Raw genomic sequence first — 26,537 nt, forward strand, 5'->3', positions numbered from 1 at the left:
CCCGCTGGCGTCCCTCCCAGCCCGCTGCAGTCCCCTCGTTCACGTCAGCTTCCCAAGGGCTGGGATTTTGTTTTGTTCGTTGCAGGGGACCCAGCACACAGGAGGTGCTTAATAAATGCTAGTTGCATGAATGTCCGCGTTCCGGCGGCCCCCCGCGCGCCCAGCTCGGAGCCCAGCAAGCCTTGTGTGCGCAGGTGATGTTTGCCGAATGACTAATGAACCTCAGCGCGCTAGGCCGGGCTGATTCGGGGGTGGTTCCGAGCTTCCGCAGGGTGACCGTCCGCGGGCAGCGGACCACAGCCGCAGGGTGACGCCGCCTCTGGCCCTCCGCGACCCCCATTCCCCGTGGGACCTCTCGTGCCCCCACCCCCACCCGGCCTCCTCCCCGCCGCCTCGGGCCCCCCAGCCTCCTCCGCATTCGAACTCCCCAGCGTGGTCGGACCCGGACCCTGGCGCCGCTCGGCCCACGCGAGTCCCCTCCCCTCTCTCCCATCCCCGGATCTCCCGCCGCCCCTCCGCAGTCTCGGTCCCGCGAGACTCCCCAGCCCCCGCGAGCACCTCCAGACCCCACGGGACGCCCTCGCCCCTTTCGGGAGGAGCCCCGCCCCAGGCCCGCGGACTGACCCCTCCCGCCCCTCTCCGCGCAGGCGCAGGGCGGCTCCGTTCGCGTCCCGCACCCCCACCCTGGCGGCCGAGGGGCGGGGCGCGGCGGGTCCGGGGCGGCCGCGGCTCCATGGGGCTCCTGGGGCTCCTGAGCCTGCTGCACTCGGCCTTCTTCGGGGACCAGGTAGGGCGCGGGGGTCGGGCCGCTGGGGAGGGCTCCGGGCCGCGCAGGAACGGGGCGGGGTCCACACCGCGGGAACAGCGGGCGCGGCGGCGGGGGGCGCACGGGGCGAGCGCGCGGAGGCTGCAGAGTCGGGGGTCTAGTGCCGTCGCCGTAGAGACCGTTGCCGGGGAAACCGCCTCGGGAGGCTGGCGGGGATGGAAGCCCCTCTCGTGCGCCGCTGCGACCCCCATCCCCGGGTCTGCGCAAGCGCAGGGCTAGCCCAGCCCAGCCCTCGGCCTCTGCAGGAGACCCTCGGACCCCTCCTCACTGCGCCGACGCCGAGGCTGCGCCAGCTGGGGCAGCGGGGGCGGCTGCGGGGGCGGCTGCGGGGGCATCCTGCGGAGGCTCGGCCCTGCGCAGGGTGGGGGCCTGGGCCACGCCCTGCGCTTCTTTGAGCCTCAGTTTCCCCTTTTGGGCGCGAGCGTATGGCCTGCTTTGACGTTCGCCCCCGCTGCTGTTCGTATCCGTCCGCTCCCGACCCCAGCGCTTCTCCAGCCTCCGGAATCGTCTGAATTTCGCGGCTGTGACATCCCTCATTGGAGGGGAAACTGAGGCTGGGGGGTGCAGCGGGGAGCCCAAGGTCACGCTTCGAGGCCGGAGCCTCGTTGCGGAGCGAAGGCGCCCGCAAGAGAACGCGGGGCGGGGGCCGGGGAGCTGTCCGCGGTGCTGACGGAGGCGCAAGTCTGCCGACTCGCCGCCGGGGAAACTGAGGCCCATAGCGGCGGTCAGTCTTCAGGGCGCGGCCTGGACCGGCTTACCCCACCCTACTCCACCTCCAGTGGCCTCCTCACCGGTCAGGGCCCTGCCCGGCCACCCAAACGGCGGCGGGCCCGTCTCTATCCTCCCGCGATGACCTGGTGCCTTCTCTGTCCCCACCCAGCTCCCGATGGGGGCCGCCCCTGTTTCTGCCTCTAGCCCCTGGCACAGAGGAGGCATCAAGGGGGCGGGGACAGCTCGAGGTCAGATTCAGAAGGCTCAAAGATGCTCCAAGAGTGAGCCCTGTGCCAGGCTGCGGACTTGCGGGGAGGTGTCACAGGACAGGGGTGAGGGAGTGAGCATTTCATGGAACTTCCCCTTTAGTCCAGCAGCAATAGGAGGCGTGGAGGACCCCAGGGAGGAGCCTGGGTCGGGGTCTTGGGCTAGGCCCTGCGTTCTGCAATGGGAGAAGGGGGAGACCTCTCTCAGCCTCCTGAAGTCCTAGGGCGCTGTGGGGGGTTCTTGTGGCTCTAAAATGTCTAGTGATGTCTGAGTGTGGCTGTGGTTCAAGGATTTACAGGGTCAAGGATTTTAGTGTGTGTGTGGGGATTGTTCAGGGACATATGTTTTGGAGATTTGGGGCCAAGGGCATCTTGTCTTGGGGTCTCAGCCCCCATGTACCCTCAGCCCTCCAGGCCCTGGCCACCCCCAGAGGGATAAGGAGGGAGGCTCAGTGTCACTCCGGAGGCCTGGCTGGCACAGGTGAAATCAGGCAACGTGTTCCCTGGCCTAGGCCTCAGTTTCCCCATGTATACAAGGACAGGACTGACCTTGGATCCCCCAAACCCCTGCCTGATGGGCCTGGGGAGCTGAGACATCTGAAACTAAACAGGGAGGTGGGACCTAGTTATTCTTTGAGGAGAGGCAGGGATTATCCAACCCACCCTTCAGTAAACAAAACTGGAAACAGACCAGAGAGAGACATGCCCAGGGGGACACAGGGACAGCAAGGCTGAGCTGAAGCCAGGGCCCTGGGCTCTGCATCCCCCACCCCATTTCAGCCTCGCCCAGCTCTGCCCCGGCTTGACTTGTCAAACCCCACCACGCACCCTACCCCATGGCTCCACCAGATACCCCCTGTGTCCCAAGCATGCATTGATCTTCCCTCAGCCTGGAACACCTCTCCTCCTGATCACTGCTGTTGACTTCTCAGGGCAGCCTTCCAGCCTCCAGAAAAAAATGCCCTTCGAGGCGGGAGGATCATGAGGTCAGGAGTTTGAGACCAGCCCGACCAACACGGTGAAACTGCATCTCTATTAAAAATACAAAAATTAGCTGGCATGGTGGCACGTGCCTGTAATCCCAGTTACTGAGGAGGCTGAGGCAGGAGAATCACTTGAACCCAGGAGGCGGAGGTTGCAGTGAGCCGAGATCACACCACTGCACTCCAGCCTGGGGGACAGAGCAAGACTCCATCTAAAAAAAAAAAAAAGGCCAGGCGCGGTGGCTCACACCTGTCATCCCAGCACTTTGGGAGGCCGAGGCGGGCGGATCATGAAGTCAGCAGATCGAGACCATCCTGGCTAACACGGTGAAACCCCGTCTCTACTAAAAATACAAAAAATTAGCCGGGCGAGGTGGCGGGCGCCTGTAGTCCCAGCTGCTGGGGAGGCTGAGGCAGGAGAATGGCGTGAACCCGGGAGGCGGAGCTTGCAGTGAGCCGAGATGGCGCCGCTGCACTCCGGCCTGGGCAACAGAGCAAGACTCCGTCTCAAAAAAAAAAAAAAAAGAAAAGAAAAGATCCCCTGTGTCTACCCGCTGCATTGCCTCCCCAGACCCAACCAGTGGGGACAGCTGCGTCCAGCTCTGGGGACTCCCAGACAGCCAGGCCTAAGTGCTCTCAGGCCCTGGCAGTGCTGGCCCAGGACAAGGCCTTCGGGTCTTCAGCTCAAGACCCAACAGGAAACAGCACGGGTCCTCCCTTGCCTTTGTCTGCGGGGCCTTGAATACTCGGACCTTCCCACCCTCTCCTGTCATTCCCTGCACCAGCCCTTGCAGAATCTTCCGCCTCCTCCCCATTTTACAGAGGAGGAAACTGAGGGTTGAGCGGCGAATGATTTGCCCTGCCTGCCCAGCACGGAAAAAAATCACTCTTCTGGCCCCAGTCGCCTCCCTTTCTGTGCTGTGAGTCTGTGTCCAGAGCAGGAAGGGCTGCTCCGAGCTGCAGGTACGGGCTCTGTGTGTTAAACCTTCAAATGGCTTCCAGGGACCCACGGAGGATCCAGGACACCTGGAGATGGCGACTCCTGGGACCCCTGGCCCTTCCCTTCTCTGGCCTTCGGTCCATGAGGGTGAATTAAATGTGCGACCGACCGGGGCAGAGACCCATGGAGACAGAGACTGAGAGACAGAGAACAGAGGGGGAGTCAGAAAGAGAGAGGGACATGAAGAGCAACGGAGTTACAGGAGGACCTGATGCTCCGTTGGGGAGACAGGGAGAAATGTGGGGAGATGCAGCGTCCCAGGTGCTCCCCAGTGGCCCTGCCCCTCTCCCCTCTCCCCTCCCCACCAGGCAGGACCCTCAGGGAGCTCCAGCCTGGATCCGAACCCTGTCCCACCCTGATGCCAGGCTGGACCTGTGGGGTGGGGCAAGCCTGGCCCCAGCCCGGCCACTGCCCTGGAAACCCCTCCCCCGCCAAGATGCTGATGTAACATCCAGGATTTGATGTTTTACTCTCCAATCTGCAAATCCAGACGCAGGAGGTTTTAAGAGGCTGTTGCACCCTGCAATAAAGTGGGGGGACAGAGGAATCTTGGTCCTCGGGGCACCCCCTTCCCTCGGGGGGTTTCGCCCCCCGCACTCACAGCCCCTGAGCTCGCGCGGAGGCCCGACGCCCCGCGGCTGCCGCCGGTCCCCGCCCCGGGCCGCCATTGGCTGTTGCCATGGCACCAGCCCGTCTTCCCGCACTTTCATTGGCTGTCTCACCCGCATCCCTCATCCCGCATCCTCCCCCGCTCTTGGTCGTCTCGCCCAGCGCTAGGAGCGGCGGCGCCGCCTGCCCAGGCCCGGACCGGGCTTTGTCCGCCCCGGAGCCCCTGCCCGCGCCGTGGAGACCCCGCAGCCCGCGCGCTCCGAGGCCATCCCGGGCCGGGATTTCCAGGGGGGCCCGCGGAGCTGCGCAGAGGGAGGAGGCCCCAGACCCGGGCGCCCCACCAGCCCAGCTGCAAGTAAGCGGGTGTGTGTCCTCGGGGAGGAGGGCAGGGGGCGCGACCTCCGCCTCGCGTCGAGGTTTCCATCCCCGTCTCTCAGCATTGTCCGTCAGCACAGACTCTGGACCCTCCATTTCCCTAGGGTGGGAGCTGGAGGGAAAACTGAGTCCCGGTGAGCTGGGCGTCAGCGTCTCTGCAGCCGGTCCTGCGCACACACCCACTCACGGGCTTCATCATCCGGACCTCCTTGAGGTGATCGGAGGGAGGGATGGGCAGGCCTGCGGTGTGTCTTCAGGGGTGTTGCTGCACCTCTCTGGGCATCAGTTTCCCTCTCTGGAAAGAGGGGGTTTGGATTAAAGGAAGGAGAAAGGCCCCTTTGGGCCTGGCTTCCCACACCTGTGCCTCCCTCCCCTGAAGTGCAGCCCACTCAATAAGACCAGCCCCCAGTCATGGTGCCTTCAGGGAGTGATCTCTCAGGAAGGCCCCCAGGAGGCTACACGATGCAACCTGGGGGTGAAATGTAGGCAGAAGAGCTTTGTGGAAGAAGCTGCACTGTGTGGGATGGCAGGACTTAGAAAAGGTGCTCTAGGCAGGGCAACTGCACGTGCAAAGGCCTGAGAGAAGAGAGCCTCCAGCTTCTAAGTGAGTCTCGGTGTACATGGAGGAATCAGAGCTTATCCTGAGGGTACTGGGGAGCCGTGGAAGGTGTTTGAGCATGGGAGAAACGGGATCTGACTTGCGACATTTAAAGCTCCCTGTGGCTGTGCACGGGGGACTGTGGGGGGCCAGGAAGAGGCTGATCAGAATGTCCTGACAGAGGGGGGTCAGGAGCTGGGGGAGGCACGATCCCGCTGGGCAGAGCTTGGAGGGACTAGCTCAGTCTGATGAGGATGCAGAAGTGACCACCGAGTGTGGGGAGAGGGAAGGTGTCTGAGGCTTGGCTTGGGTCAGCTGAGAAGAGCCATGTGGGGGAGGCCTGGGTTTGGGGAGCAGGAGGCAGATGTGTGTTGCTTTGCACGTCATCTGGTTCTTCCACCTGGCTGGGCATGGGATGGTAACCTCAGCTGGAACATGGGGCTCGAGCCAGACCCCAGGGTCTCTCTGCATGTAGCCCCCAACCCCGAGACCTGACGGCCTTGGACATCATCGGATCAGGGTGGGAGGTGATGGCTGCCAGCCTCTGCCACCTGACTTCCAGTCCCTGTGCCCCTCCCACCCTGCCCTTGGGCACTCCTGCCCTGCAGGTTCCTCAGAGGGGCAACCCGAGGCCAGAGAGGGGCGGGTCTTGTCGGGCTGCCAGCCTGGACTTCCCAGCCCCTCTGGGGCAGCATCTGGGTGCCAGACCTCGGTTCCTAGGGTCTCGTTTCTCCCGCTGGGAACAGCCAAATGGTGGTCCCTGAGACTCAGGACAGACCAAGAAGGAGCCAGATGACATGGCAAGCCACACACTGGGTCCCCTGAGCAGGACGGGGCAGCCTGACCCCATCCACCCATCTGGGACTGAGCCCCCACCCCTACTCCTGTCCCAGCTGTGCCCCTGGTGACAATTGGGTGGGAGGGGAGGGGATGAGGGGGCACCTGGGGGTCAGAGAACGAATGACGGGTGAATACATGTGTGTGGCCAGGTGGAGGAGGGAGGGGAGGAGCAGGTGGGCTGGACAGGGCCGGTGTGAGGAGGGGCTCAGGCTGGCAGGGGGAGGTGGCAGAGGGATGGGCTGCCATTGGTGCGTCTGAGACAAAGGCGGAGGGAGGAGGCGAGCACTGATGGGAAAGGAACAAAGAGGGAAGGAGGGCATGAGGGGGGGCTCCGGCGGGAGGGCCGAGCCGAGGGAGGAGGCACCAGCCAGCTGGACAGAGGGAGGAGGCCAGGCCAGAGCCAGAAGATGACCAGAGGCACAAAGAAGCTAGCGGCGCTGTCAGAGCCAAGGGATGGGGCAGGGGCTGCCGGGGCCAGCAGGGACCAGCTGAAGGCTGCGCAGGGGGTGCGGGCCACACAGGTAGCCACCCTGAGCCCAGCCACCGATGGAGGGGCGTGGGGCTGCTGCGGTGATGGCGGTGGGCTTGGGTCCATCTGTCCTGCCGTTTCTGCACATCTTAGGTGTCACCCACTGGCCTTCGTGGTGTTTTCATTGTCCATCGGCAGGGAGAGCTGGTGGTCTGTCCGCCCCGCGTGTCTGGCTGTCAGCCTCTGGGCAGGCTTGCTTTTGTGGGGGAGGGTCCTGTCTGTCTGTCTGTCTGTCTCCCTCCCTCTCTGGCTGTGAGCCTGGGGGTGCTGGGCTGGCCAGTCAGCTTGCTGGGTTAGGCTGTCCCAGCTGTCTGTGTGTTTGTCCGGCTGTCAGGATGTGTCCTGGGGGCTGGGAAGGAGAGGCCGACCCATCGTCTGTGGGTCCACTGGTCAGTTGGACGTTCAGCTGTCTGTACGTCTGTCTGCTGGCCCCTCTGTCTCCCGTTGGGGCCACCTCTCACTCCACCTGCCCCTCTGCACCCTGGATTCCCTGGCCAGCACCACGTGGGCCTGTACTTGTCCACACCAGTGACTCCTGCCTGAGACCCCCAACCCAGGATCAGACAGGAGGGCTGGGACTTAGGTCGGGGGCCGTCCGTCCGGAAGGCATCACCGCACCATCCCCAGACCATCAGCTGAACCCTCTGACCCTGTGATCCCAGACGCTGCAGGAGCTGAAGATGGCGAGCTCCGTGGCGCCCTACGAGCAGCTGGTGCGGCAGGTGGAGGCCTTGAAGGCTGAGAACAGCCACCTGAGGCAGGAGCTAAGGGACAACTCCAGCCACCTGTCCAAACTGGAGACAGAGACGTCGGGCATGAAGGTGGGGGCCTACATGGAGGAGGTGGGCTAGGGTCCCGGGGGATGGCCCCCAGCAGCCCGGTGCAGTGGCCGATGCCTTCCCGCCCTCTTTCCCGCCCCTGCAGGAGGTCCTGAAGCACCTACAGGGAAAACTGGAGCAGGAGGCCCGAGTGCTGGTGTCCTCGGGGCAGACGGAGGTGCTGGAGCAGCTGAAGGGTGAGCGATGGGGCCACCCGCAGAGGGAGCGGGGGAGGCCGGGGGGAAAGGCAGGCAGGGCCGCTGACCTCCGCCCTCTCCCCGCCCATCCAGCCCTACAGATGGAAATTACCAGCCTGTACAACCTCAAGTTCCAGCCGCCCACCCTGGGCCCGGAGCCTGCCGCCCGGACCCCGGAGGGCAGCCCAGTACATGGCTCCGGGCCCTCCAAGGACAGCTTTGGGGAGCTGAGCCGGGCCACCATCCGGCTGCTGGAAGAACTGGACCGGGAACGGTGAGTGGGCGTGGGAACCCAGCCTCGGGCAGCTGGCGCATGACTCCGTCCCCAGCGGGCTCTGCCCTCTAATTCGCCCACCCGCATATGTCTCCGCCCACACCTCACACGCCCCACCCACTTGCCTATGGCACCGCCCACCGAACAACCCCGCCCACCTCGGAGCTTCTTCCCCACGTGGCCTCCCTCCCCCTCTCCAGCCCGGCTGACTTCTGCTGGAGTGCAGAGAGGATGGGGGACGTTCCTGGCTGAGGGAAAGGCTCCTTGGAGACATCCCCAGGGGTCCGCGACACGCAGGCGTCGCCAGGGACCGGGCTGTGTCCGGTGCCAGGGCTCAGCCAGGCCTGGAGCCAGAGAGGCTCAAAGCAGTCTTTGTAGAGGGAGAGCTGTGGTCCAAGAAACGTGGGCTCAGGGCCAGCAGAGGGAGGCAGGGTCTGGGCACCCTGTGCAGCTGGGAGGAGTCATGTGGGGTCAGATGGGACCATTGAAGAGCAGCATGGAGTTGTCTGTGCTCTGCTGTGGGACCTCACTCGGCTCCCCTAAACCCTCCCAGCCTAAGACTCCTGCCTTGTAAAATGGGAATGGCCGTGTCTCCCATGGTGGTTAAGGGAAACCTCTGTTGCACCTGGAGCACTTTGAGCCTGAAGCTACCTTGTAAGCTGGAGGGAGGTTAGCAAGTATGGGAGAAGTGTTAGAGGCAGAACAGCCTCCCTCAGTCTTCAAGGAGGAGAATTTCCAAAGGAATTGCTTTCTCTCTGTCTCTTTTTTTTTTTTTTTTTTTTTGTTTAATACGTACAGTTTGAGACAGGGTCTCACTCTGTCACCCCGGCTGGAGTGCAGTGGTATGATCATGGCTCACTGCAGCCTCGAACTCCTGGGTTCAGGTGATTCTCCCACCTCAGCCTCCCATGTCAGGGAGTAGCTGGGACCACAGGTGTGCACCATCATGCCTGGCTAATTTTTTGTACTTTTTTTTTTTTGAGACGGAGTCTCGCTCTGTCGCCTGGGCTGGAGTGCAGTGGCGCGATCTCGGCTCACTGCAAGCTCTGCCTCCCGGGTTCACGCCATTCTCCAGCCTCAGCCTCCCGAGTAGCTGGGACTACAGGTGCCCGCCACCACACCCGGCTAATTTTGTTTTTGTATTGTTAATAGAGACGGGGTTTCACCATGTTAGCCAGGATGGTCTCGATCTCCTGACCTCGTGATCCGCCCGCCTCGGCCTCCCAAAGTGCTGGGATTACAGGTGTGAGCCACCGCGCCCGGCCAATTTTTTGTACTTTTTGTAGAGATGGGAGTTCTACTATATTGCCCAGGCTGGTCTCGAGCTCCTAGGCTTAAGCAAGCAATTTGCCCGCATCCACCTCCCAAAGTGTTGGGATTACAGGCATGACCCCTGAGCCACCACTCCTGGCCTTTATTTATTTATTTGTTTGTGTGTTCATTGAGATACGGTCTCGCTGTCACCCAGGCTGACGTGTGGTGGTGCAATCACGGCTCACTACAGTCTCAAGTGATCCTCCCACCTCAGCCTCCTGAGTAGCTGGGACTAAAGGCACCCGTCACCACGACCGGCTATTTTTTTTTTTTTTTTTTTTGAGACAAAGTTTCCCTCTTGTTGCCCAGGGTGGAGTACAATGGTGTGATCTCAGCTCACCGAAACCTCTGCCTCCCCCGGTTAAAGCGATTCTCCTGCCTCATACTCCCAAGTAGCTGAGATTACAGGCATGTGCCACCATGCCCGGCTAATTTTGTATTTTTAGTAGAGACGGGGTTTCTCCATGTTGGTCAGGCTGGTCTCGAACTCCCGACCTCAGGTGATCCTCCCGCCTCAGCCTCTCAAAGTGCTGGGATTACAGGCGTGAGCCTCCGCGCCCGGCCGACCGGCTATTTTTATATTTTATATTTGTATTTCTTCCTTTTCAGAGAGGGGGTCTCGCTATGTTGCCCAGACTGTTTCCTCGCCTTTAATTTTTTTGCATCCCCCAATTAATTTCAGTACCCACCCCCCCTTACCCTAGCGCGCGGAGCGCCACGGGAGAGACGTTGCCATGTTGCCTGTTAAACTTGGCATACAGTAAGCGCCAACAAGTGATTACAAATATCAAAATAAACACACACGGCGCCGCCCTCTGAGCCCCCCCCGCTGACTTGCTCCCCTAGGTGTTTCCTGCTGAATGAGATTGAGAAGGAGGAGAAGGAGAAGCTCTGGTACTACTCTCAGCTGCAGGGCCTGTCCAAGCGCCTTGACGAGCTGCCGCACGTGGAGACGGTGAGCGGGCCGGGGAGCCAGGGGGCAGCGCGCCCGCCCCACCCAGGGTGCGGGAAGCGGCGTGGGGAGGAACGGGGCCTGGCCCGGGCGCCCCTCACCGTGGCCCGCCCGCCTGCCTTTCCCAGCAGTTCTCGATGCAGATGGACCTGATCCGGCAGCAGCTTGAGTTCGAGGCCCAGCACATCCGCTCTCTGATGGAGGAGCGCTTCGGCACCTCGGACGAGATGGTGCAGCGGGCCCAGGTGCGGCGGTTGGCGGGGCCCTGCGCCACTGGGGAAATCAGAGTGCAGAGATTATGGGCGGGGTCTGGGGTAATGGGAGGAGTCTTATGCCTCCTGGGTTGGGGGGGGTTCTGGTTCAGGAGGCGGGGCCAGAAGCTGGAGGTGTTGGTGGGTGGAGTCAGAGGAGGCTGAGAGCCTGAGCACAAGCGTGGTGGGGTGGGACAGTGGAAGGTGGCATGGCCTGTGGGCAGGGCCAGATCAGCAGGTGGGTGGGGCCTAGAAGGACGAGGTCTAGGTTCTGGGTGGAGCCCAAAGGGGAAGTGGGAGGAGTCAGAGCCTGGGGTGGGCTAGGTAAGGGCGGGGTTTAGACAGTGGGTGGGGTCGTATCTTACGAGGCAGGGCTTAGGGAGCAGGCAGGGCTGGATCAGGGAGAAGGCAGAGTCAGAGCCCAGGGCGAAGTCATCCCAGGAAGAGGCAGGGTCAGGGCCTGGGGCGGGGTCATCTCAGGAAGAGGCAGGGTCAGGGCCTGGGGCGGGGTCATCTCAGGAAGAAGCAGGGTCAGAGCCCAGGGCGGGGTCACCGCAGGTAGAAGGCGGGGTCGGAGCCGGGAGTGGGGTCATCCCAGGGAGAGGCGGGGTCAGAGCCGGGGACGGGGTCAGCCCCAGCACTTGTCCTCGTGTTGTCCTGAGCAGATCCGCGCTTCGCGCCTGGAGCAGATTGACAAGGAGCTGCTGGAGGCGCAGGACCGAGTGCAGCAGACGGAGCCCCAGGTACTGGGTGGGGCAGAGCCAGGGCCCAGGGGTGGTGTCGGCCCAGGCAGAACGGGGCTCCTCCAGTCCTGCCCGCCCCCGCCCACATCATCACGGGCGAGCAGGCTGGGTGCTCTTTGGGGTGCTCTGGGACTGTACCCCCGACCCTGGTGCTCTCCCTGCAGGCCTTGCTGGCGGTGAAGTCGGTGCCGGTGGACGAGGACCCCGAGACAGAGGTCCCCACACACCCTGAGGATGGCACCCCTCAGCCGGGCAACAGCAAGGTGAGAGGGAGGGTGGAACAGGGGCAGGCGCAGCTGTCTGGGCTGGAAGGGGGATCAGGTCTGCATCTGTCTGGGCTGGAAGGGGGATCAGGTCTGCATCCTCGCCAGTTGTGGTACCCTCCCATGCCTCCATCCAGCATCCCCTCGGGTGTAGGAAGGCCCCCCTGGCGTGCCGCTCATGGAGAAGCTGGGGGCCTGGCGAGGTGGATGGGGAAATACGTCCCGTAGCGGGGGCTGAGCGGGGCACCATAGACGTCCCCGTGGAGCCCCTTGGCTGTGCGCTGCCACCCTAGGAATGCCAGGTGAGGGGGGCCAGCCTCCCCGAAGCACGTGTACAGCCTCTTGGCATCCCCCCATCCGTCCCCAGGTGGGCGTGGGGCTGCCCTCGGGGACGGGGCAGGGGTCACAGGGCTCCAACCGGGTTTCCAGGTGTGCTGGGGGCAGGTGAGGGACCCCACCCTGACCCTGCCCTCCCCCCAGGTGGAGGTGGTCTTCTGGCTGTTGTCGATGTTGGCTACGCGTGACCAGGAGGATACAGCGCGCACGCTGCTGGCCATGTCCAGCTCGCCCGAGAGCTGCGTGGCCATGCGCCGCTCGGGCTGTCTGCCTCTGCTGCTGCAAATCCTCCACGGCACCGAGGCTGTGGCCGGGGGTCGCGCCGGGGCCCCAGGAGCACCGGGCGCCAAGGACGCACGCATGCGCGCCAACGCGGCGCTGCACAACATCGTCTTCTCGCAGCCGGACCAGGGCCTGGCGCGCAAGGAGATGCGCGTCCTGCACGTGCTGGAGCAGATCCGGGCCTACTGCGAGACCTGCTGGGACTGGTTGCAGGCCCGAGACGGCGGGCCCGAGGGAGGCGGCGCCGGCGGCGGTGAGTGCCTGGCCTGGTGGGCCCCCTCCGCTCAATTAACGTGCAGCTAGGGCTCCCCGGGGGATGGGCGACTAGGACCTCCAGCCTTTGCTGCCTGCCTTCTGGAGTTGGAGGCTGCAGTACCAGGCTCTGGCCGAGGCCTGTGGGGGCCTCTGACATTGGGAAAAGACCTGCCCGTGATTGTACCTGGCGCAGAGTAAACGCTCGGGAAGTCGCTGAATGCATGGATGGATCGTGGGTAACTCCGGAAAGTTGGGTGCAGACTTTGAGATTCTTTTTTTGCAGTTGATCACAAAGTTAATATGGGGGCCGGGCGCTGTGACTCACACCTGTGATCCCAGCACTTTGGGAGGTGGAAGCGGGAGAATTGCTTGAGCCCAGGAATTTGGGGCTGCAGTGAGCTGAGATCATGCTACTGCACTCCAGTCTGAGCAACAGAGCGAGACCATGTCTCGTCAGTTTTATTTTTAAAAACGACAGAAGCACAGCTAAAAGGTGTGGTGCTCCAGGAACTACCTCACCTCCCTTCCCAAGGCTGAGTGAGGGAGGCCACCCCATCATCCCATCTTAGAGAGGCTGGGAAAGGAAGTCCCAGCTTTGCAGCCATTTGCAAAGCTCCCGGGGTCCTTCAGGCCTGGGGCGGGCGGGTTGGGGGGGGACCTTCGGGAGTCACCTGGGACATTTCCTGGGAATGGGGGCTCTGATCTGGTCCCTGTGCCCACAGCCCCGATCCCCATCGAGCCGCAGATCTGCCAGGCCACCTGTGCTGTTATGAAGCTGTCCTTTGACGAGGAGTACCGCCGTGCCATGAACGAGCTAGGTAAGTGTCCCAGCTCCTCTGGGGAGCCATCCTCCAGCCCCCAAACAGGTGGTGGCTCCTCAGCCGCTAAAGGGACAGAGGCTGGGTCATCTGAGCTTGTGTGGTCAGGGCTGGGGATTGGAGCCCAGAGAGGGACAGACTCCCTGGAGTCACATAGCACCTCTCATGAGTGGACCATCACCCTGGGCCCTCTGTCCCCATGAGCTGCTTGTGGCCTCCCGATCTGGTCTGAGGCCTCGGGGGTGACTTTCCCTGGGGCTCAGAACAGGGAGCGGACCAGAAGGGCAAAGATAGAAGACAGGCCCAGAATTGGAACTGTAAGGGGTGTTTTACGTTTGAGGTTATCGCAACATCTTCTCTTTGTCAATATAGAAGTAATTGAGGCTGGGTGAAGATGCTCATACCTGTAATCCCAGCAGTTTGGGGAGGCCAAGGCAGGAGGATCACTTTAGCTCAGGAGTTCGAGACCAGGCTGGGCAAAAATAGTGAGGCCCCATTGCTACAAAAAAAAAAATTAGTCCCAGCTACTGGGGAAGCTGAGGTGGGAGGATCTCTTGAGCCCAGGAGGTTAAAGGTGCAATGAGCTATGATCATGCCACCACACTCCAGCCTGGGCAACAGAGCCAGACCCTGCGTCAAAAAGAAAAATCTTGCTATAACTTTTTTTGAGACAGAGTCTCACTCTGTTGCCCAGGCTGGAGTGCAGTGGTACAATCTCAGCTCACTGCAACCTCCACCTCCCGAGTAGCTGGGATTACAGGTGCCCGCCACCATACCTGACTAATTTTTGTATTTTTAGTAGAGACGGGGTTTCACCGTGTTGGTCAGGCTGGTCTCAAACTCCTGGCCCCTCAGGAGATCTGCCCACCTTGGCCTCCCAAAGTGCTGGGATTACAGGCGCGAGCCACCACACCCGGCCACTTTATATCTTCACAAATTTAAACTCTGTCCCGGTGAAACATTTCCGGCCCATCCCGTCCCCACCCCATCCTACTTTCTGTCTCTGTGAATCTGATGGCGCCAGGGACCTCCTAGGAGTGGAATCACACAGGATTTGTCATTTTATGCCTGGCTTCTCCTACTGAGCGTGACATCCTCAAGGTGCACCCACACCATAGTCTGTTCCTTTTGAGACGGAGTCTTGCTCTGTTGCCCATGCTGGAGTGCAATGGCGCGATCTCGGCTCACTGCAACCTCTGCCTCTTGGGTTTAAGCGATTCTCCTGCCTCAGTGTCCCAAAGTGCTAGAATTGCAGGTGGAAGGAGCCACCGCACCCGGCCAAAGCCTGGCTCCCTTCTGAGGCTGCATGACATCCCATCGTGTGCATGGGCCACGCTGGGCTGACCCACTTGTCCTCCTGTGGATGCCCTGGCTGCTCCCCACTCCTGGCTGTGTATCGTGCTGTGGTGAACCTGGATGTATGCGTTTCAGTCTGGAAGTTTTCTGAGATATGTCCCTAACTCACTTCCCCAAAGGGCGTCTCCACTGACCCACCCCTGCCCTGAGAACGGTCACATTTGCCTGTTGTCTTTGAAGAGGGAGCAAAGTGTTTTGGTGACAAGTCAAGTCCTCTCCCTCTGTCTCACAGGCACCATCTCCCTGTCGATTCCCCCTTTTGTAACGGGGAAGCCGGGCGAGTGAAGAGGGTGGGTGTGACCGTCCCGCATCCCCACAGCCCTGTCTGCGCTGGGGATGCTGCTCTCCATCTGATGGTCTTGGGGTGGATTATTAGAGGACTCGGGGCCTTCCCTGAGGCAGCTATCAAACAGGGCAGGGAAGACCATTCCAGGCTGAAGGCACAGCAGGTGCAGAGGCCCAGCGGCTGGAGGAAGCGTGAACCAGGGCCGAGGGCTGACAGGAGGCGGGGGTGGCAGTCACAGGGCACTGGGGGTACCCCTGTGGGTCTGGCAGCAGGGTGAGGCCATACCGGCTCCCGGAGGAGGTCTCAGACTTGGGCCTGGAAGGGGGACTTGAAGGGGGACTTGAGGAGGGCAGGTCTGGTGGGTAGGGAGGGTGTCTGGGCAAGGGAGTGAGGTGGGGTGCTGAGCAGCAGGCAGGGCCGTCCCCGCCATCCACCAACCTTGTCGGGTCCTCACAGGTGGGCTGCAGGCCGTGGCAGAGCTGCTGCAGGTTGACTACGAGATGCACAAGATGACCCGGGACCCGCTGAACCTGGCGCTGCGCCGCTATGCGGGCATGACCCTCACCAACCTCACCTTTGGGGACGTTGCCAACAAGGTGCCCGGGGGCAGTGGGTGGGCGGGGCTGGCAACTTTCCTCATCCAGTCTTCCAGGGACTGAGCCTCCTTCCAACTCATCCCAGCCTCAAAACAGCCCTGAGAGCTGGGGCCACTTGTCGCTAACTTACAGACGGGTAGACTGAGGCCCAGAGAGTGCGGTGTGGGGGGACGGGAGCCCGTGCTGAACTTCCCCACCTGGCGGTGTCCTCACGCCCACCCTGCTGCTGCCTCTGCAGAAAATGGCCCTCATTGTAGAGGGGGCCTCAGGGCCCCGAGGCTGGGTGTCTGCCCCTGTCTGGGCCTCAATTTCCCGACCTAAGCATGGGGTAACCGTCCCCTGTAGTCGTCAGGATCAGCAGGGGTCTGAGTTTGCAGCTGCAGCACACAGACGGGGCTGGGAGGTGAGGAGCACAGTCTCCGTCCTGCCCCTGCCCCGCCCCGTGACCCTGGCTTCATCACCCCCAACAGGCCACCTTGTGTGCGCGCCGCGGCTGCATGGAGGCCATCGTGGCCCAGCTGGCCTCCGACAGTGAGGAGCTCCACCAGGTACGGGGCGGGGTGCTGGGAAAGCCTTCCGGGGTGTCCCTGACAGGCAGAGGCCCCTCCCCAGGGGTGTGGTGGGCTGGAGGGGGTGTCCCGTCCGACTCTCTGCAGCCTCACATTTGCGGGGGGTTTTGGGGGGCCTGGACCCTAGTCCCACCACACTTGCCCCTCACCCCGCCCAGGTGGTGTCCAGCATCCTTCGGAACTTGTCCTGGAGGGCCGACATCAACAGCAAGAAGGTGCTGAGGGAGGCGGGCAGCGTGACTGCCCTGGTGCAGTGTGTCCTGCGGGCCACCAAGGTGGGCACCCGGTGGGCGGCAGGGATGGTTCTTCAGTCACTGGAAGGAGATTGCTGGCGGCAGCGGGCGAGCTCTCCGACTTGGGAGGAAATCAAGTTGAACAGCTCACTGCTTAGCAGGTGGTCCAGCCTCAGACCGGCTGGGGCTCACTCCTCATGTCACTGCTCTTTGAAAGCAAATGTGGGCTGGGTGCGGTGGCTCACTTGAGGTCAGGAGTTTGAGACCAGTCTGGCCAACATGGTCAAATCCCATCTCTACTAAAAAAAATAGCCGGGTGTGGTGGCGTGCGCCTGTTAATCCAGCTACTCAGGAGGCTGACGCAGGAGAATTGCTTGAACCCAGGAGGTGGAGGTTGTGCCACTGCACTCCAGCCTGGGCCACAGAGCAAGATTGCGTCTCAAAAAAACAACCTCACTGGGCTGGGCGCGGTGGCTCACGCCTGTAATCCCAGCACTTTGGGAGGCCGAGGCAGGCAGATCACGAGGTCAGGAGATCGAGACCATCCTGGCTAACACGGTGAAACCCCATCTCTACTAAAAATACAAAAAATTAGCCAGGTGTGGTGGCGGGCGCCTGTAGTCCCAGCTACTCAGGAGACTGGGGCAGGAGAATCACTTGAACCGGGGAGTCGGAGCTTGCAGTGAGCAGAGATCGCGCCACTGCACTCCAGCCTAGGAGACAGAGTGAGACTCCATCTCAAAAAACAACAAAAAAACTACTTCACGGAATGTGAGTGTGGGAGCCTTTCCTCCAGGCCACTCAGGCCCTGACCCGCCACTCTCCCACCCCTCATCCAGGAGTCCACCCTGAAGAGCGTGCTGAGCGCCCTGTGGAATCTGTCTGCACACAGCACAGAGAACAAGGCGGCCATCTGCCAGGTGGATGGCGCCCTGGGCTTCCTGGTGAGCACCCTGACCTACAAGTGCCAGAGCAACTCGCTGGCCATCATCGAGAGTGGCGGCGGCATCCTCCGCAACGTGTCCAGCCTCATCGCCACCCGTGAGGACTACAGGTCGGCCCCCACCCGCACACAGGCAGCTGCGCTTGGGATGGGCACAGGGCTGGGCTGGGCACTGTCCTCCCGTGAATGGATGCTCCCAAGGCTTCCCCAGGGGCTGCTATTTGCAGCATAAATACATCCCCAATACTGCGTGAGATATACTAAAATGCAGACCTATTTATTACATTAAAATTACTTCAGGCCGGGCACGGTGGCTCATGCCTGTAATCCCAGCACTTTGAGAGGCCGAGGCAGGTAGATCACCTGAGGTTGGGAATTCAAGACCAGCCTGACCAACATGGAGAAAGCCCGTCCCTACTACAAATATAAAATTAGCCAGGTGTGGTGGCGGGCGCCTGTAATCCCAGCTACTCGGGAGGCTGAGGCAGGAGAATCGTTTGAACCCAGGAGGCGGAGGTTGCGGTGAGCTGAGATTGTGCCACTGCACTCCAGTCTGGGCAACAAGAGAAATACTCCATCTCAAAAAAAAAAAAAAAAAAAAAAAAAAAAAATTCAGGCAGCCAGACACAGTGGCTCATGCCTGTAATCCCAGCACTTTGGGAGGCCGAGGCAGGTGGATCACGAGGTCAGGAGATCGAGACCATCCTGGCTAACACAGTGAAACCCCGTCTCTACTAAAAATGCAAAAAATTAGCTGGGAGTGGTGGCGGGTGCCTGTAGTCCCAGCTACTCGGGAGGCTGAGGCAGGAGAATGGCGTGAACCCGGGAGATGGAGCTTGCAGTGAGCTGAGATTGTGCCACTGTACTCCAGCCTGGGCGACAGAGAAAGATTCCGTCTAAAAAAAAAAAAAAAAAAAAAAAAAAATTACTTCAGGCTGGGCTTGGTCCCTCATACCTGGAATACCAGCACTTTGGGAGGCCGAGGTGGGCGGATCACCTGAGGTTGGGAGTTCAAGACCAGCCTGACCAACATGGAGAAACCCTGTCTCTACTAAAAAATATAAAATTAGCCAGGTGTTGGCCGGGTGCGGTGGCTCACACCTGTAATCCCACTTTGGGAGGCCGAGATGGGCAGATCACAAAGTCAGGAGATCCAGACCATCCTGGCTAACACGGTGAACCCCGTCTCTACTACAAATACAAAAAAATTAGCCGGGCATGGTGGCGGGCACCTGTGGTCCCAGCTACTAGGGAGGCTAAGGCAGGAAAATGGCGTGAACCCGGGAGGCGGAGGCTGCAGTGTGGCGAGATCACACCACTGCATTCCAGCCTGGGCAACAGAGGGGACTCCGTCTCAAAAAAAAAAAAAAAAAAAAACCAGGTATGGTGGCTCATGCCTGTAATTCCAGCTACTTGGGAGGCTGAGGCAGGAGAATTGCTTGAGTCTGGGAGGCGGAGGTTGCAGTGTGCCAGGATCATGCCATTGCACACCAGCCTGGCAACGAGCAAAACTGTCTCAAAAAAAAAAAAAAAAAGAAAAGAAAAGAAAAATTAGCCTGGCTTGGCGTCCACACGTAGTTCCAGCTACTTAGGAGGCTGAGGTGGAAGGATCACTTGAGCATAGGAGGTTGAGGCTGCAGTGAGCTGTGATCGCGCTACTGACTCCAGCCTGGGTGATGGGAGTGAGACCCTGTCTCAATTTTATTTTAAATCATATTAATATAACTGTCTTCATTAAAATATTTACTAAACAATAGAGAATACTTATTTATAAAAATAAATATTTTTAATTGAAGTACATCTCAAATACCCATGGGATATACTAAAAATTAACTTATTGGCTGGGCGCAGTGGCTCATGCCTGTAATCCCAGCACTTTGGGAGGCAGAGGTGGGCAGATCACCTGAGGTCAGGAGTTTGAGACCAGCCTGGCCAACATGGTGAAACTCCGTCTCTACTGAAAATACAAAAATTAGCCAGGCGGGGTGGTGGACGCCTGTAATCCCAGCACTTTGGGAGGCCGAGGCAGGTGGATCACCTGAGGTCAGGAGTTTGAGACCAGCCTAGCCAACATGGTGAAACTCCGTCTCTACTAAAAATATAAAAATTAGCCAGGCAGGGTGGTGGGTGCCTGTAATCCCACCTACTTGGGAGGCTGAGGCAGGAGAATTGCTTGAACCCCGGAGATGGAGGTTTCAGTGAGCCGAGATCATGCCACTGCACTCCAGCTTGGGCAACAAGAGTGAAACTCCATCTCAGAAAAAAAAAAAAAATTATTAAAATAAAAATGTTGTTAAATAAGAAATATTTATTAAAATAAAAATATTTACATGTTATTTATGAAAACACAAAATATTATTTTTACCTGGTCATCGTGGCTCACACCTGTAATCCCAGCACTTTGGGAGGCTGAGGCGGGAAGATTGCTTGAGCCCAGGAGTTGGAGGCTGCAGTGAGCCATGATTGTACCACTACAGTCCAGGCTGTATGACAGAGTGAGACTGTCTCTCAAAAAATATAGATAGATAGATAGATAGATAGATAGATAGATAGATTTTATGTATATCTATCTAAGTGTATCCCAGATACCACATAGGATATATGCATGCTGTTTTTTACTTTTTTTTTTTTTTTTTGAGACAGATTATTGGTCTCTTGCCAGGCTGGAGTGCAGTGGCGTGATCTCGGCTCACTGCAACCTCTACCTCTCGTCTTCAAGCAGTGCTCGTGCCTCAGCCTCCCGGGTGGCTAGGATTACAGGTGCTCACCACCACACCCAGCTAATTTTTGTATTTTTAAGAGAGAGAGGGTTTTACCATGTTGGCCAGGATGGTCTCGATCTCCTGACCTCAGGTGATCCGCCCCACTTGGCCTCCCAAAGTACTGGGATTACAGGTGTGATCCACTTTGCCTGGACTACTTTTTTTTTTTTTTAACTCCATCTCAAAAAAATAAAAATAATTTATTTTTAGTCTCTCTCATGCAATCTTTGGGATATACTTATACCAAAAATTAGTTTTTCCAAGATCCAAACCTAACCAGATGCGTTTACTTTTACCTGCCACATCTGGCTTCCCCATCCTTGTGTGGGCAGGGGAGGGTGGGGGGTGGCCCAGGCTAACCCGCCCTGTGCCTGCAGGCAGGTGCTCCGGGATCACAACTGTCTGCAGACGCTGCTGCAGCATCTGACTTCGCACAGCCTGACCATAGTGAGCAACGCGTGCGGCACGCTCTGGAACCTGTCGGCCCGCAGTGCCCGTGACCAGGAGCTGCTGTGGGACCTGGGCGCCGTGGGCATGCTGCGTAATCTGGTGCACTCCAAGCACAAGATGATCGCCATGGGCAGCGCCGCCGCCCTGCGCAACCTGCTGGCCCATCGGCCCGCCAAGCACCAGGCAGCCGCCACCGCCGTGTCCCCAGGCAGCTGCGTGCCCAGCCTGTACGTGCGCAAGCAGCGGGCTCTGGAGGCCGAGCTGGACGCACGGCACCTCGCGCAGGCGCTGGAGCACCTGGAGAAGCAGGGCCCGCCGGCAGCCGAGGCCGCCACTAAGAAGCCGCTGCCGCCCCTGCGACACCTGGACGGCCTGGCCCAAGACTATGCTTCCGATTCGGGCTGCTTTGACGACGACGATGCACCGTCATCCCTGGCTGCGGCCGCGGCCACCGGGGAGCCAGCCAGCCCTGCCGCGCTGTCCCTCTTCCTGGGCAGCCCCTTCCTGCAGGGGCAAGCTCTGGCTCGCACCCTGCCCACCCGCCGAGGCGGCAAGGAGGCGGAGAAGGACACCAGTGGGGAGGCAGCCGTGGCGGCCAAGGCCAAGGCCAAGCTGGCGCTTGCAGTGGCGCGCATCGACCAGCTGGTGGAGGACATCTCCGCCCTGCACACCTCGTCCGACGATAGCTTCAGCCTCAGCTCTGGAGACCCGGGGCAGGAGGCGCCACGGGAGGGCCGCGCCCAGTCTTGCTCGCCATGCCGCGGCCCAGAGGGCGGGCCGCGAGAGGCAGGAAGCCGGGCGCACCCGCTGCTGCGGCTCAAGGCGGCCAACGCCAGCCTCTCCAACGACAGCCTCAACAGCGGCAGTGCCAGCGACGGGTACTGCCCACGCGAACATATGCTGCCCTGCCCGCTGGCCGCACTGGCTTCGCGCCGCGAGGACCCCAGGTGTGGGCAGCCTCGGCCCAGCCGGCTTGATCTTGACCTGCCGGGCGGCCAGGCCGAGCCCCCGGCCCGCGAGGCCACATCCGCCGACGCCCGCGTGCGCACCATCAAGCTGTCGCCTACCTATCAGCACGTGCCACTGCTCGAGGGTGCCTCAAGGGCGGGTGCAGAGCTCCTCGCGGGGCCTGGAACCTCTCCAGGGGCCCGGAAGCAGGCCTGGCTGCCGGCCGACCACCTGAGCAAGGTTCCCGAGAAGCTGGCGGCCGCCCCGCTGTCCGTGGCCAGCAAGGCACTGCAGAAACTGGTGGCGCAAGAGGGGCCGCTCTCGCTGTCCCGATGCAGCTCCCTTTCCTCGCTGTCCTCGGCCGGCCGCCCAGGCCCCAGCGAGGGCGGTGACCTGGATGACAGTGACTCCTCCTTGGAGGGGCTGGAGGAGGCCGGCCCAGGCGAGGCTGAGCTGGACAGCGCGTGGCGGGCGCCCGGGGCCACCTCGCTGCCCGTAGCCATTCCGGCTCCCCGGCGTAACCGAGGCCGGGGCCTCGGGGTGGAAGACGCCACGCCGTCCAGCTCGTCGGAGAACTACGTGCAGGAGACACCGCTTGTGCTGAGCCGCTGCAGCTCTGTGAGCTCGCTGGGCAGCTTCGAGAGCCCGTCCATCGCCAGCTCCATCCCCAGTGACCCTTGCAGCGGGCAGGGCAGCGGCACCATCAGCCCTAGTGAGCTGCCTGACAGCCCCGGGCAGACCATGCCTCCCAGCCGGAGCAAGACGCCGCCGCTGGCGCCCGCGCCACAGGGTCCCCCCGAGGCCAGCCAGTTCAGCCTGCAGTGGGAGAGCTACGTGAAGCGCTTCCTGGACATCGCCGACTGCCGGGAGCGCTGCCGGCTGCCATCTGAGTTGGACGCAGGCAGCGTGCGCTTTACGGTGGAGAAGCCAGACGAGAACTTCTCGTGCGCCTCCAGCCTCAGCGCGCTGGCCTTACACGAGCACTACGTGCAGCAGGACGTGGAGCTGCGGCTGCTGCCCTCGGCCTGCCCGGAGCGCGGCGGGGGCGCTGGGGGCGCCGGCCTCCACTTTGCAGGGCACCGGCGGCGGGAGGAGGGGCCGGCGCCCACGGGTTCTCGCCCCCGCGGCGCCGCGGACCAGGAGCTGGAACTGCTGCGGGAGTGCCTGGGAGCCGCCGTGCCTGCCCGGCTGCGCAAGGTGGCCTCCGCGCTGGTGCCAGGTCGCCGCGCACTCCCCGTGCCCGTCTACATGTTGGTGCCGGCCCCGGCCCCGGCCCCGGCCCAGGAGGACGACTCCTGCACTGACTCCGCGGAGGGCACGCCGGTCAACTTCTCCAGCGCCGCCTCGCTCAGCGACGAGACGCTGCAGGGACCCCCCAGGGACCAGCCCGGGGGACCAGCGGGTAGGCAAAGATCCACCGGCCGCCCCACCTCTGCCAGGCAGGCCATGGGGCACCGGCACAAGGCGGGAGGCGCCGGCCGCAGCACAGAGCAGTCTCGGGGCGCGGGCAAGAACCCAGCAGGGCTGGAGCTGCCCCTGGGCCGGTCTCCGAGCGCCCCCGCAGACAAGGACGGCTCAAAGCCCGGCCGGACTCGCGGGGACGGGGCGCTCCAGTCGCTGTGCCTCACGACGCCCACCGAGGAGGCCGTGTACTGCTTCTACGGCAACGACTCGGACGAGGAGCCCCCGGCGGCCGCGCCCACGCCCACCCACCGGCGCACATCGGCCATCCCCCGCGCTTTTACGCGGGAGCGCCCGCAGGGCCGGAAGGAGGCCCCTGCCCCATCCAAGGCCGCACCAGCCGCCCCGCCGCCCGCCTGGACCCAGCCCAGCCTCATTGCTGACGAGACCCCGCCCTGCTACTCCCTGAGCTCCTCCGCCAGCTCCCTCAGCGAGCCCGAGCCCTCAGAGCCGCCGGCCGTCCATCCACGAGGCCGGGAGCCCGCGGTCACCAAGGACCCAGGCCCAGGAGGCGGACGCGACAGCTCACCCAGTCCGCGGGCCGCGGAGGAGCTTCTGCAGCGGTGCATCAGCTCGGCCCTGCCCAGGCGCCGGCCCCCCGTGTCTGGCCTGCGGCGCCGCAAGCCCCGAGCCACCCGGCTGGATGAGCGGCCCGCGGAGGGGTCCCGGGAACGCGGCGAGGAGGCAGCGGGCTCGGACCGGGCCTCCGACCTGGATAGCGTGGAGTGGCGCGCCATCCAGGAGGGCGCCAATTCAATCGTCACGTGGCTGCACCAGGCAGCAGCTGCCACGCGGGAGGCCTCCTCCGAGTCCGACTCCATCCTGTCCTTCGTATCCGGGCTGTCGGTGGGGTCCACCCTACAGCCCCCCAAGCACAGGAAGGGACGACAGGCGGAGGGAGAAATGGGCAGTGCTCGGCGGCCAGAGAAAAGGGGCGCAACCTCAGCCAAGACCAGCGGGAGCCCCCGTTCCCCTGCAGGCCCCGAGAAGCCACGTGGCACACAGAAGACCACGCCCGGGGTGCCAGCTGTGCTTCGGGGACGAACAGTGATCTACGTGCCCAGCCCGGCACCCCGTGCCCAGCCCAAAGGGACCCCTGGCCCCCGCGCCACACCGCGGAAGGTGGCGCCCCCTTGCCTGGCACAGCCCGCGGCTCCAGCCAAAGTCCCCAGCCCCGGACAGCAGCGGTCGCGGAGCCTACACCGGCCTGGCAAGACCTCGGAGCTGGCGACGCTGAGCCAGCCCCCCAGAAGCGCCACACCGCCCGCCCGCCTCGCCAAGACCCCCTCCTCCAGCTCCTCCCAGACCTCGCCCGCCTCCCAGCCCCTGCCCAGAAAGCGCCCCCCGGTCACCCAGGCTGCAGGGCCCCTGCCCGGCCCCGGGGCCTCCCCGGTGCCCAAGACGCCGGCGCGCACCCTTCTGGCGAAGCAGCACAAGACGCAGAGATCGCCCGTGCGGATCCCGTTCATGCAGAGGCCGGCCCGGCGTGGGCCGCCACCGCTGGCTCGGGCAGTCCCGGAGTCGGGCCCCAGGGGCCGGGCGGGGACCGAGGCGGGCCCGGGGGCGCGCGGGGGCCGCCTGGGCCTGGTGCGTGTGGCCTCAGCCCTCTCCAGCGGCAGCGAGTCCTCCGACCGCTCGGGCTTCCGGCGACAGCTGACCTTCATCAAGGAGTCGCCGGGCTTGCGGCGCCGCCGCTCCGAGCTGTCCTCGGCCGAGTCCGCGGCCTCTGCCCCCCAGGGCGCCCCGCCCCGCCGCGGCCGGCCCGCGCTGCCCGCCGTCTTCCTCTGCTCCTCACGCTGCGAAGAGCTCCGAGCGGCACCCCGGCAGGCCCCGGCCCCGGCCCCGGCCCGGCAGCGGCCCCCCGCGGCCCGACCCGGCCCTGGCGAGCGCCCTGCCCGGCGCACCAGCTCCGAGAGCCCGTCCCGCCTGCCCGTGCGCGCGCCCGCCGCCCGGCCGGAGACTGTCAAGCGCTACGCGTCGCTGCCGCACATCAGCGTGGCCCGCAGGCCCGACGGCGCCGTCCCCGCGGCCCCTGCCCCAGCCGACGCCGCGCGCCGCAGCAGCGACGGGGAGCCCCGGCCGCTCCCCAGGGTGGCCGCGCCGGGCACGACGTGGCGGCGCATCCGAGATGAGGACGTGCCCCATATCCTGCGCAGCACGCTGCCCGCCACGGCCCTGCCACTGCGGGGCTCCATGCCCGAGGACGCCCTGGCCGGGCCCGCGCCGCGCAAGACCAGCGACGCCGTGGTCCAGACCGAGGAGGTCGCCGCCCCCAAGACCAACTCCAGCACGTCCCCGAGCCTGGAGATCAGGGAGCCCCCCGGGGCCCCCGTCGGCGGCCAGCTCTCCCTTCTCGGCAGCGACGTGGACGGTCCCAGCCTCGCCAAGGCTCCCATCTCCGCACCCTTCGTGCACGAGGGCCTGGGGGTCGCCGTGGGGGGCTTCCCCGCCAGCCGGCACGGCTCCCCCAGCCGCTCGGCCCGAGTACCCCCCTTCAACTATGTGCCCAGCCCCATGGTGGTCGCAGCCACCACCGACTCGGCCGCGGAGAAAGCCCCGGCCACTGCCTCCGCCACCCTCCTGGAATAGTGGCCTAGGCCGGCCTTCTGGAACGTTCTCTCCCGGCCTTGCGGCCCGGTCTGGCTGCCCCATGGGCCTGCGCTGTAGATGTCCCCCGTAGGTCGCCCCAGGGCCTCTGCCCACCCGAGCCCCACCACCCTCAGAACCCCCACCCAGCGCACGGCGACCTCGCGCCTCACCGGAAGACCTTGCCTCTGTGCCGCGGGGGTCCAGGAGGAAACGGGGTGGCCGCTGGGCCTCAAGTCCCGACCTTGGAGCCCTGGCAAGGGCGCCCTGGCCCAGCCCTGAGCCGTTGTCGGAAGCCGTTGCTTGACCCCGGGCGAGGGAGGCGGTAGCCTTCGGGTCCGGGTCTGGGTCCGCTGCTTCGCAGGGGCAGCGCTGGGGAGGTGACGGCGCCCGCTGCAGGTGGGGCGAGGCTGGGGGAGGGCGGCGCCGCGGCGGGCCTGCCAGCTGGGGGCCTCCGCGGCGCGCAGGGGCGAAGCCTGTAATCACTGCAGCCGCTGGTAATTCGCTAATGAGGGCTTTGCAGGGTTTGTTTTCATTCTCAGCCCCAGCTGTGGGAGTGCGGGTGGGGGTGTGACCGAGCCCCGGCAGGAAGCCCCGCCCAGACGGTGTTCGGGGAACCCGGAGCCCAGGCGCTCCGGCGGAGCCCAAAAGGGTGGGCGTGGGAGGGGCAGAGGCCAACGGATCCCCCTGCCTGCTGCACCCCTTGGCGGAAGACTGGAAGGCAGAGGGCTGCGTACGATGGGACCCTGGTGCAGACGCCGGGCCGGCTGACATTTGGACCCTATCCTAGAGGAGACGCTGTGTACCAGCTGGGGCGACCCCAAGGGTCGCAGGAGTCAGTATCGGCCCGGCCCAGCGGCGGCGGGCGAGGCCAATGGAAAGGAGACTGAGGGGAGTCCCGGCAGTGAGCCCGAGGCCCTGGGACCTGGAGCCCGCGCTGGCCTCTCCCCAGCGGAGCCTGCACCTTACGGAGACCATCACATGTGGGCGTGGTCAGTGCCCAGGACTGCACCGCTGCTCATCTTGTCCCATTTCAATTCCCTTCTGGTTTATGATGCATAAAGCGCTAGGCCCTAGAACTCCAGAAACAGCACAGCTGGGGCGGGG

The 26,537-nt window shown here is 63.0% G+C and overlaps 1 protein-coding gene across 6 annotated transcripts; it reads left to right on the top strand.

The window, feature by feature from the left end:
- The first annotated feature begins 641 nt into the window (after positions 1–641).
- On the top strand, positions 642–25,859 carry APC2 (APC regulator of WNT signaling pathway 2). 6 transcript variants are annotated; one of them, XM_024236781.3, is made up of 15 exons: positions 642–787; positions 7,400–7,558; positions 7,662–7,752; positions 7,846–8,026; positions 10,187–10,295; positions 10,421–10,537; positions 11,209–11,286; positions 11,451–11,549; positions 12,030–12,420; positions 13,145–13,240; positions 15,339–15,478; positions 15,949–16,026; positions 16,206–16,322; positions 17,120–17,334; positions 20,363–25,859. In XM_024236781.3, the coding sequence occupies exons 1-15, from the start codon at positions 734–736 to the stop codon at positions 25,431–25,433; spliced, it is 6,996 nt and encodes a 2,331-aa protein (XP_024092549.3). In that variant the 5' UTR covers positions 642–733; the 3' UTR covers positions 25,434–25,859. The 6 variants fall into 6 exon arrangements, with proteins under 6 accessions (XP_024092549.3, XP_063575312.1, XP_054394546.2 ...); XM_063719242.1 differs by having other exon boundaries at positions 10,424–10,537; XM_054538571.2 differs by lacking the exon at positions 642–787 and adding an exon at positions 1,172–4,750.
- Positions 25,860–26,537: the final 678 nt, after the last annotated feature.

Source organism: Pongo abelii, chromosome 20, assembly GCF_028885655.2.
Source record: "Pongo abelii isolate AG06213 chromosome 20, NHGRI_mPonAbe1-v2.0_pri, whole genome shotgun sequence".
Classification (NCBI taxonomy): domain Eukaryota; kingdom Metazoa; phylum Chordata; class Mammalia; order Primates; family Hominidae; genus Pongo; species Pongo abelii.

Bases quoted from the DNA above. Each gene is read 5' to 3' on its own strand.
- APC2 (XM_054538571.2), top strand. From the start codon at position 4,466: ATGGCACCAGCCCGTCTTCCCGCACTTTCATTGGCTGTCTCACCCGCA. The intron at 10,538-11,208 runs GTGCGGCGGTTG...TGTCCTGAGCAG, and splicing joins AGATGGTGCAGCGGGCCCAG to ATCCGCGCTTCGCGCCTGGA. The intron at 16,323-17,119 runs GTGGGCACCCGG...CCCCTCATCCAG, and splicing joins GTGTCCTGCGGGCCACCAAG to GAGTCCACCCTGAAGAGCGT.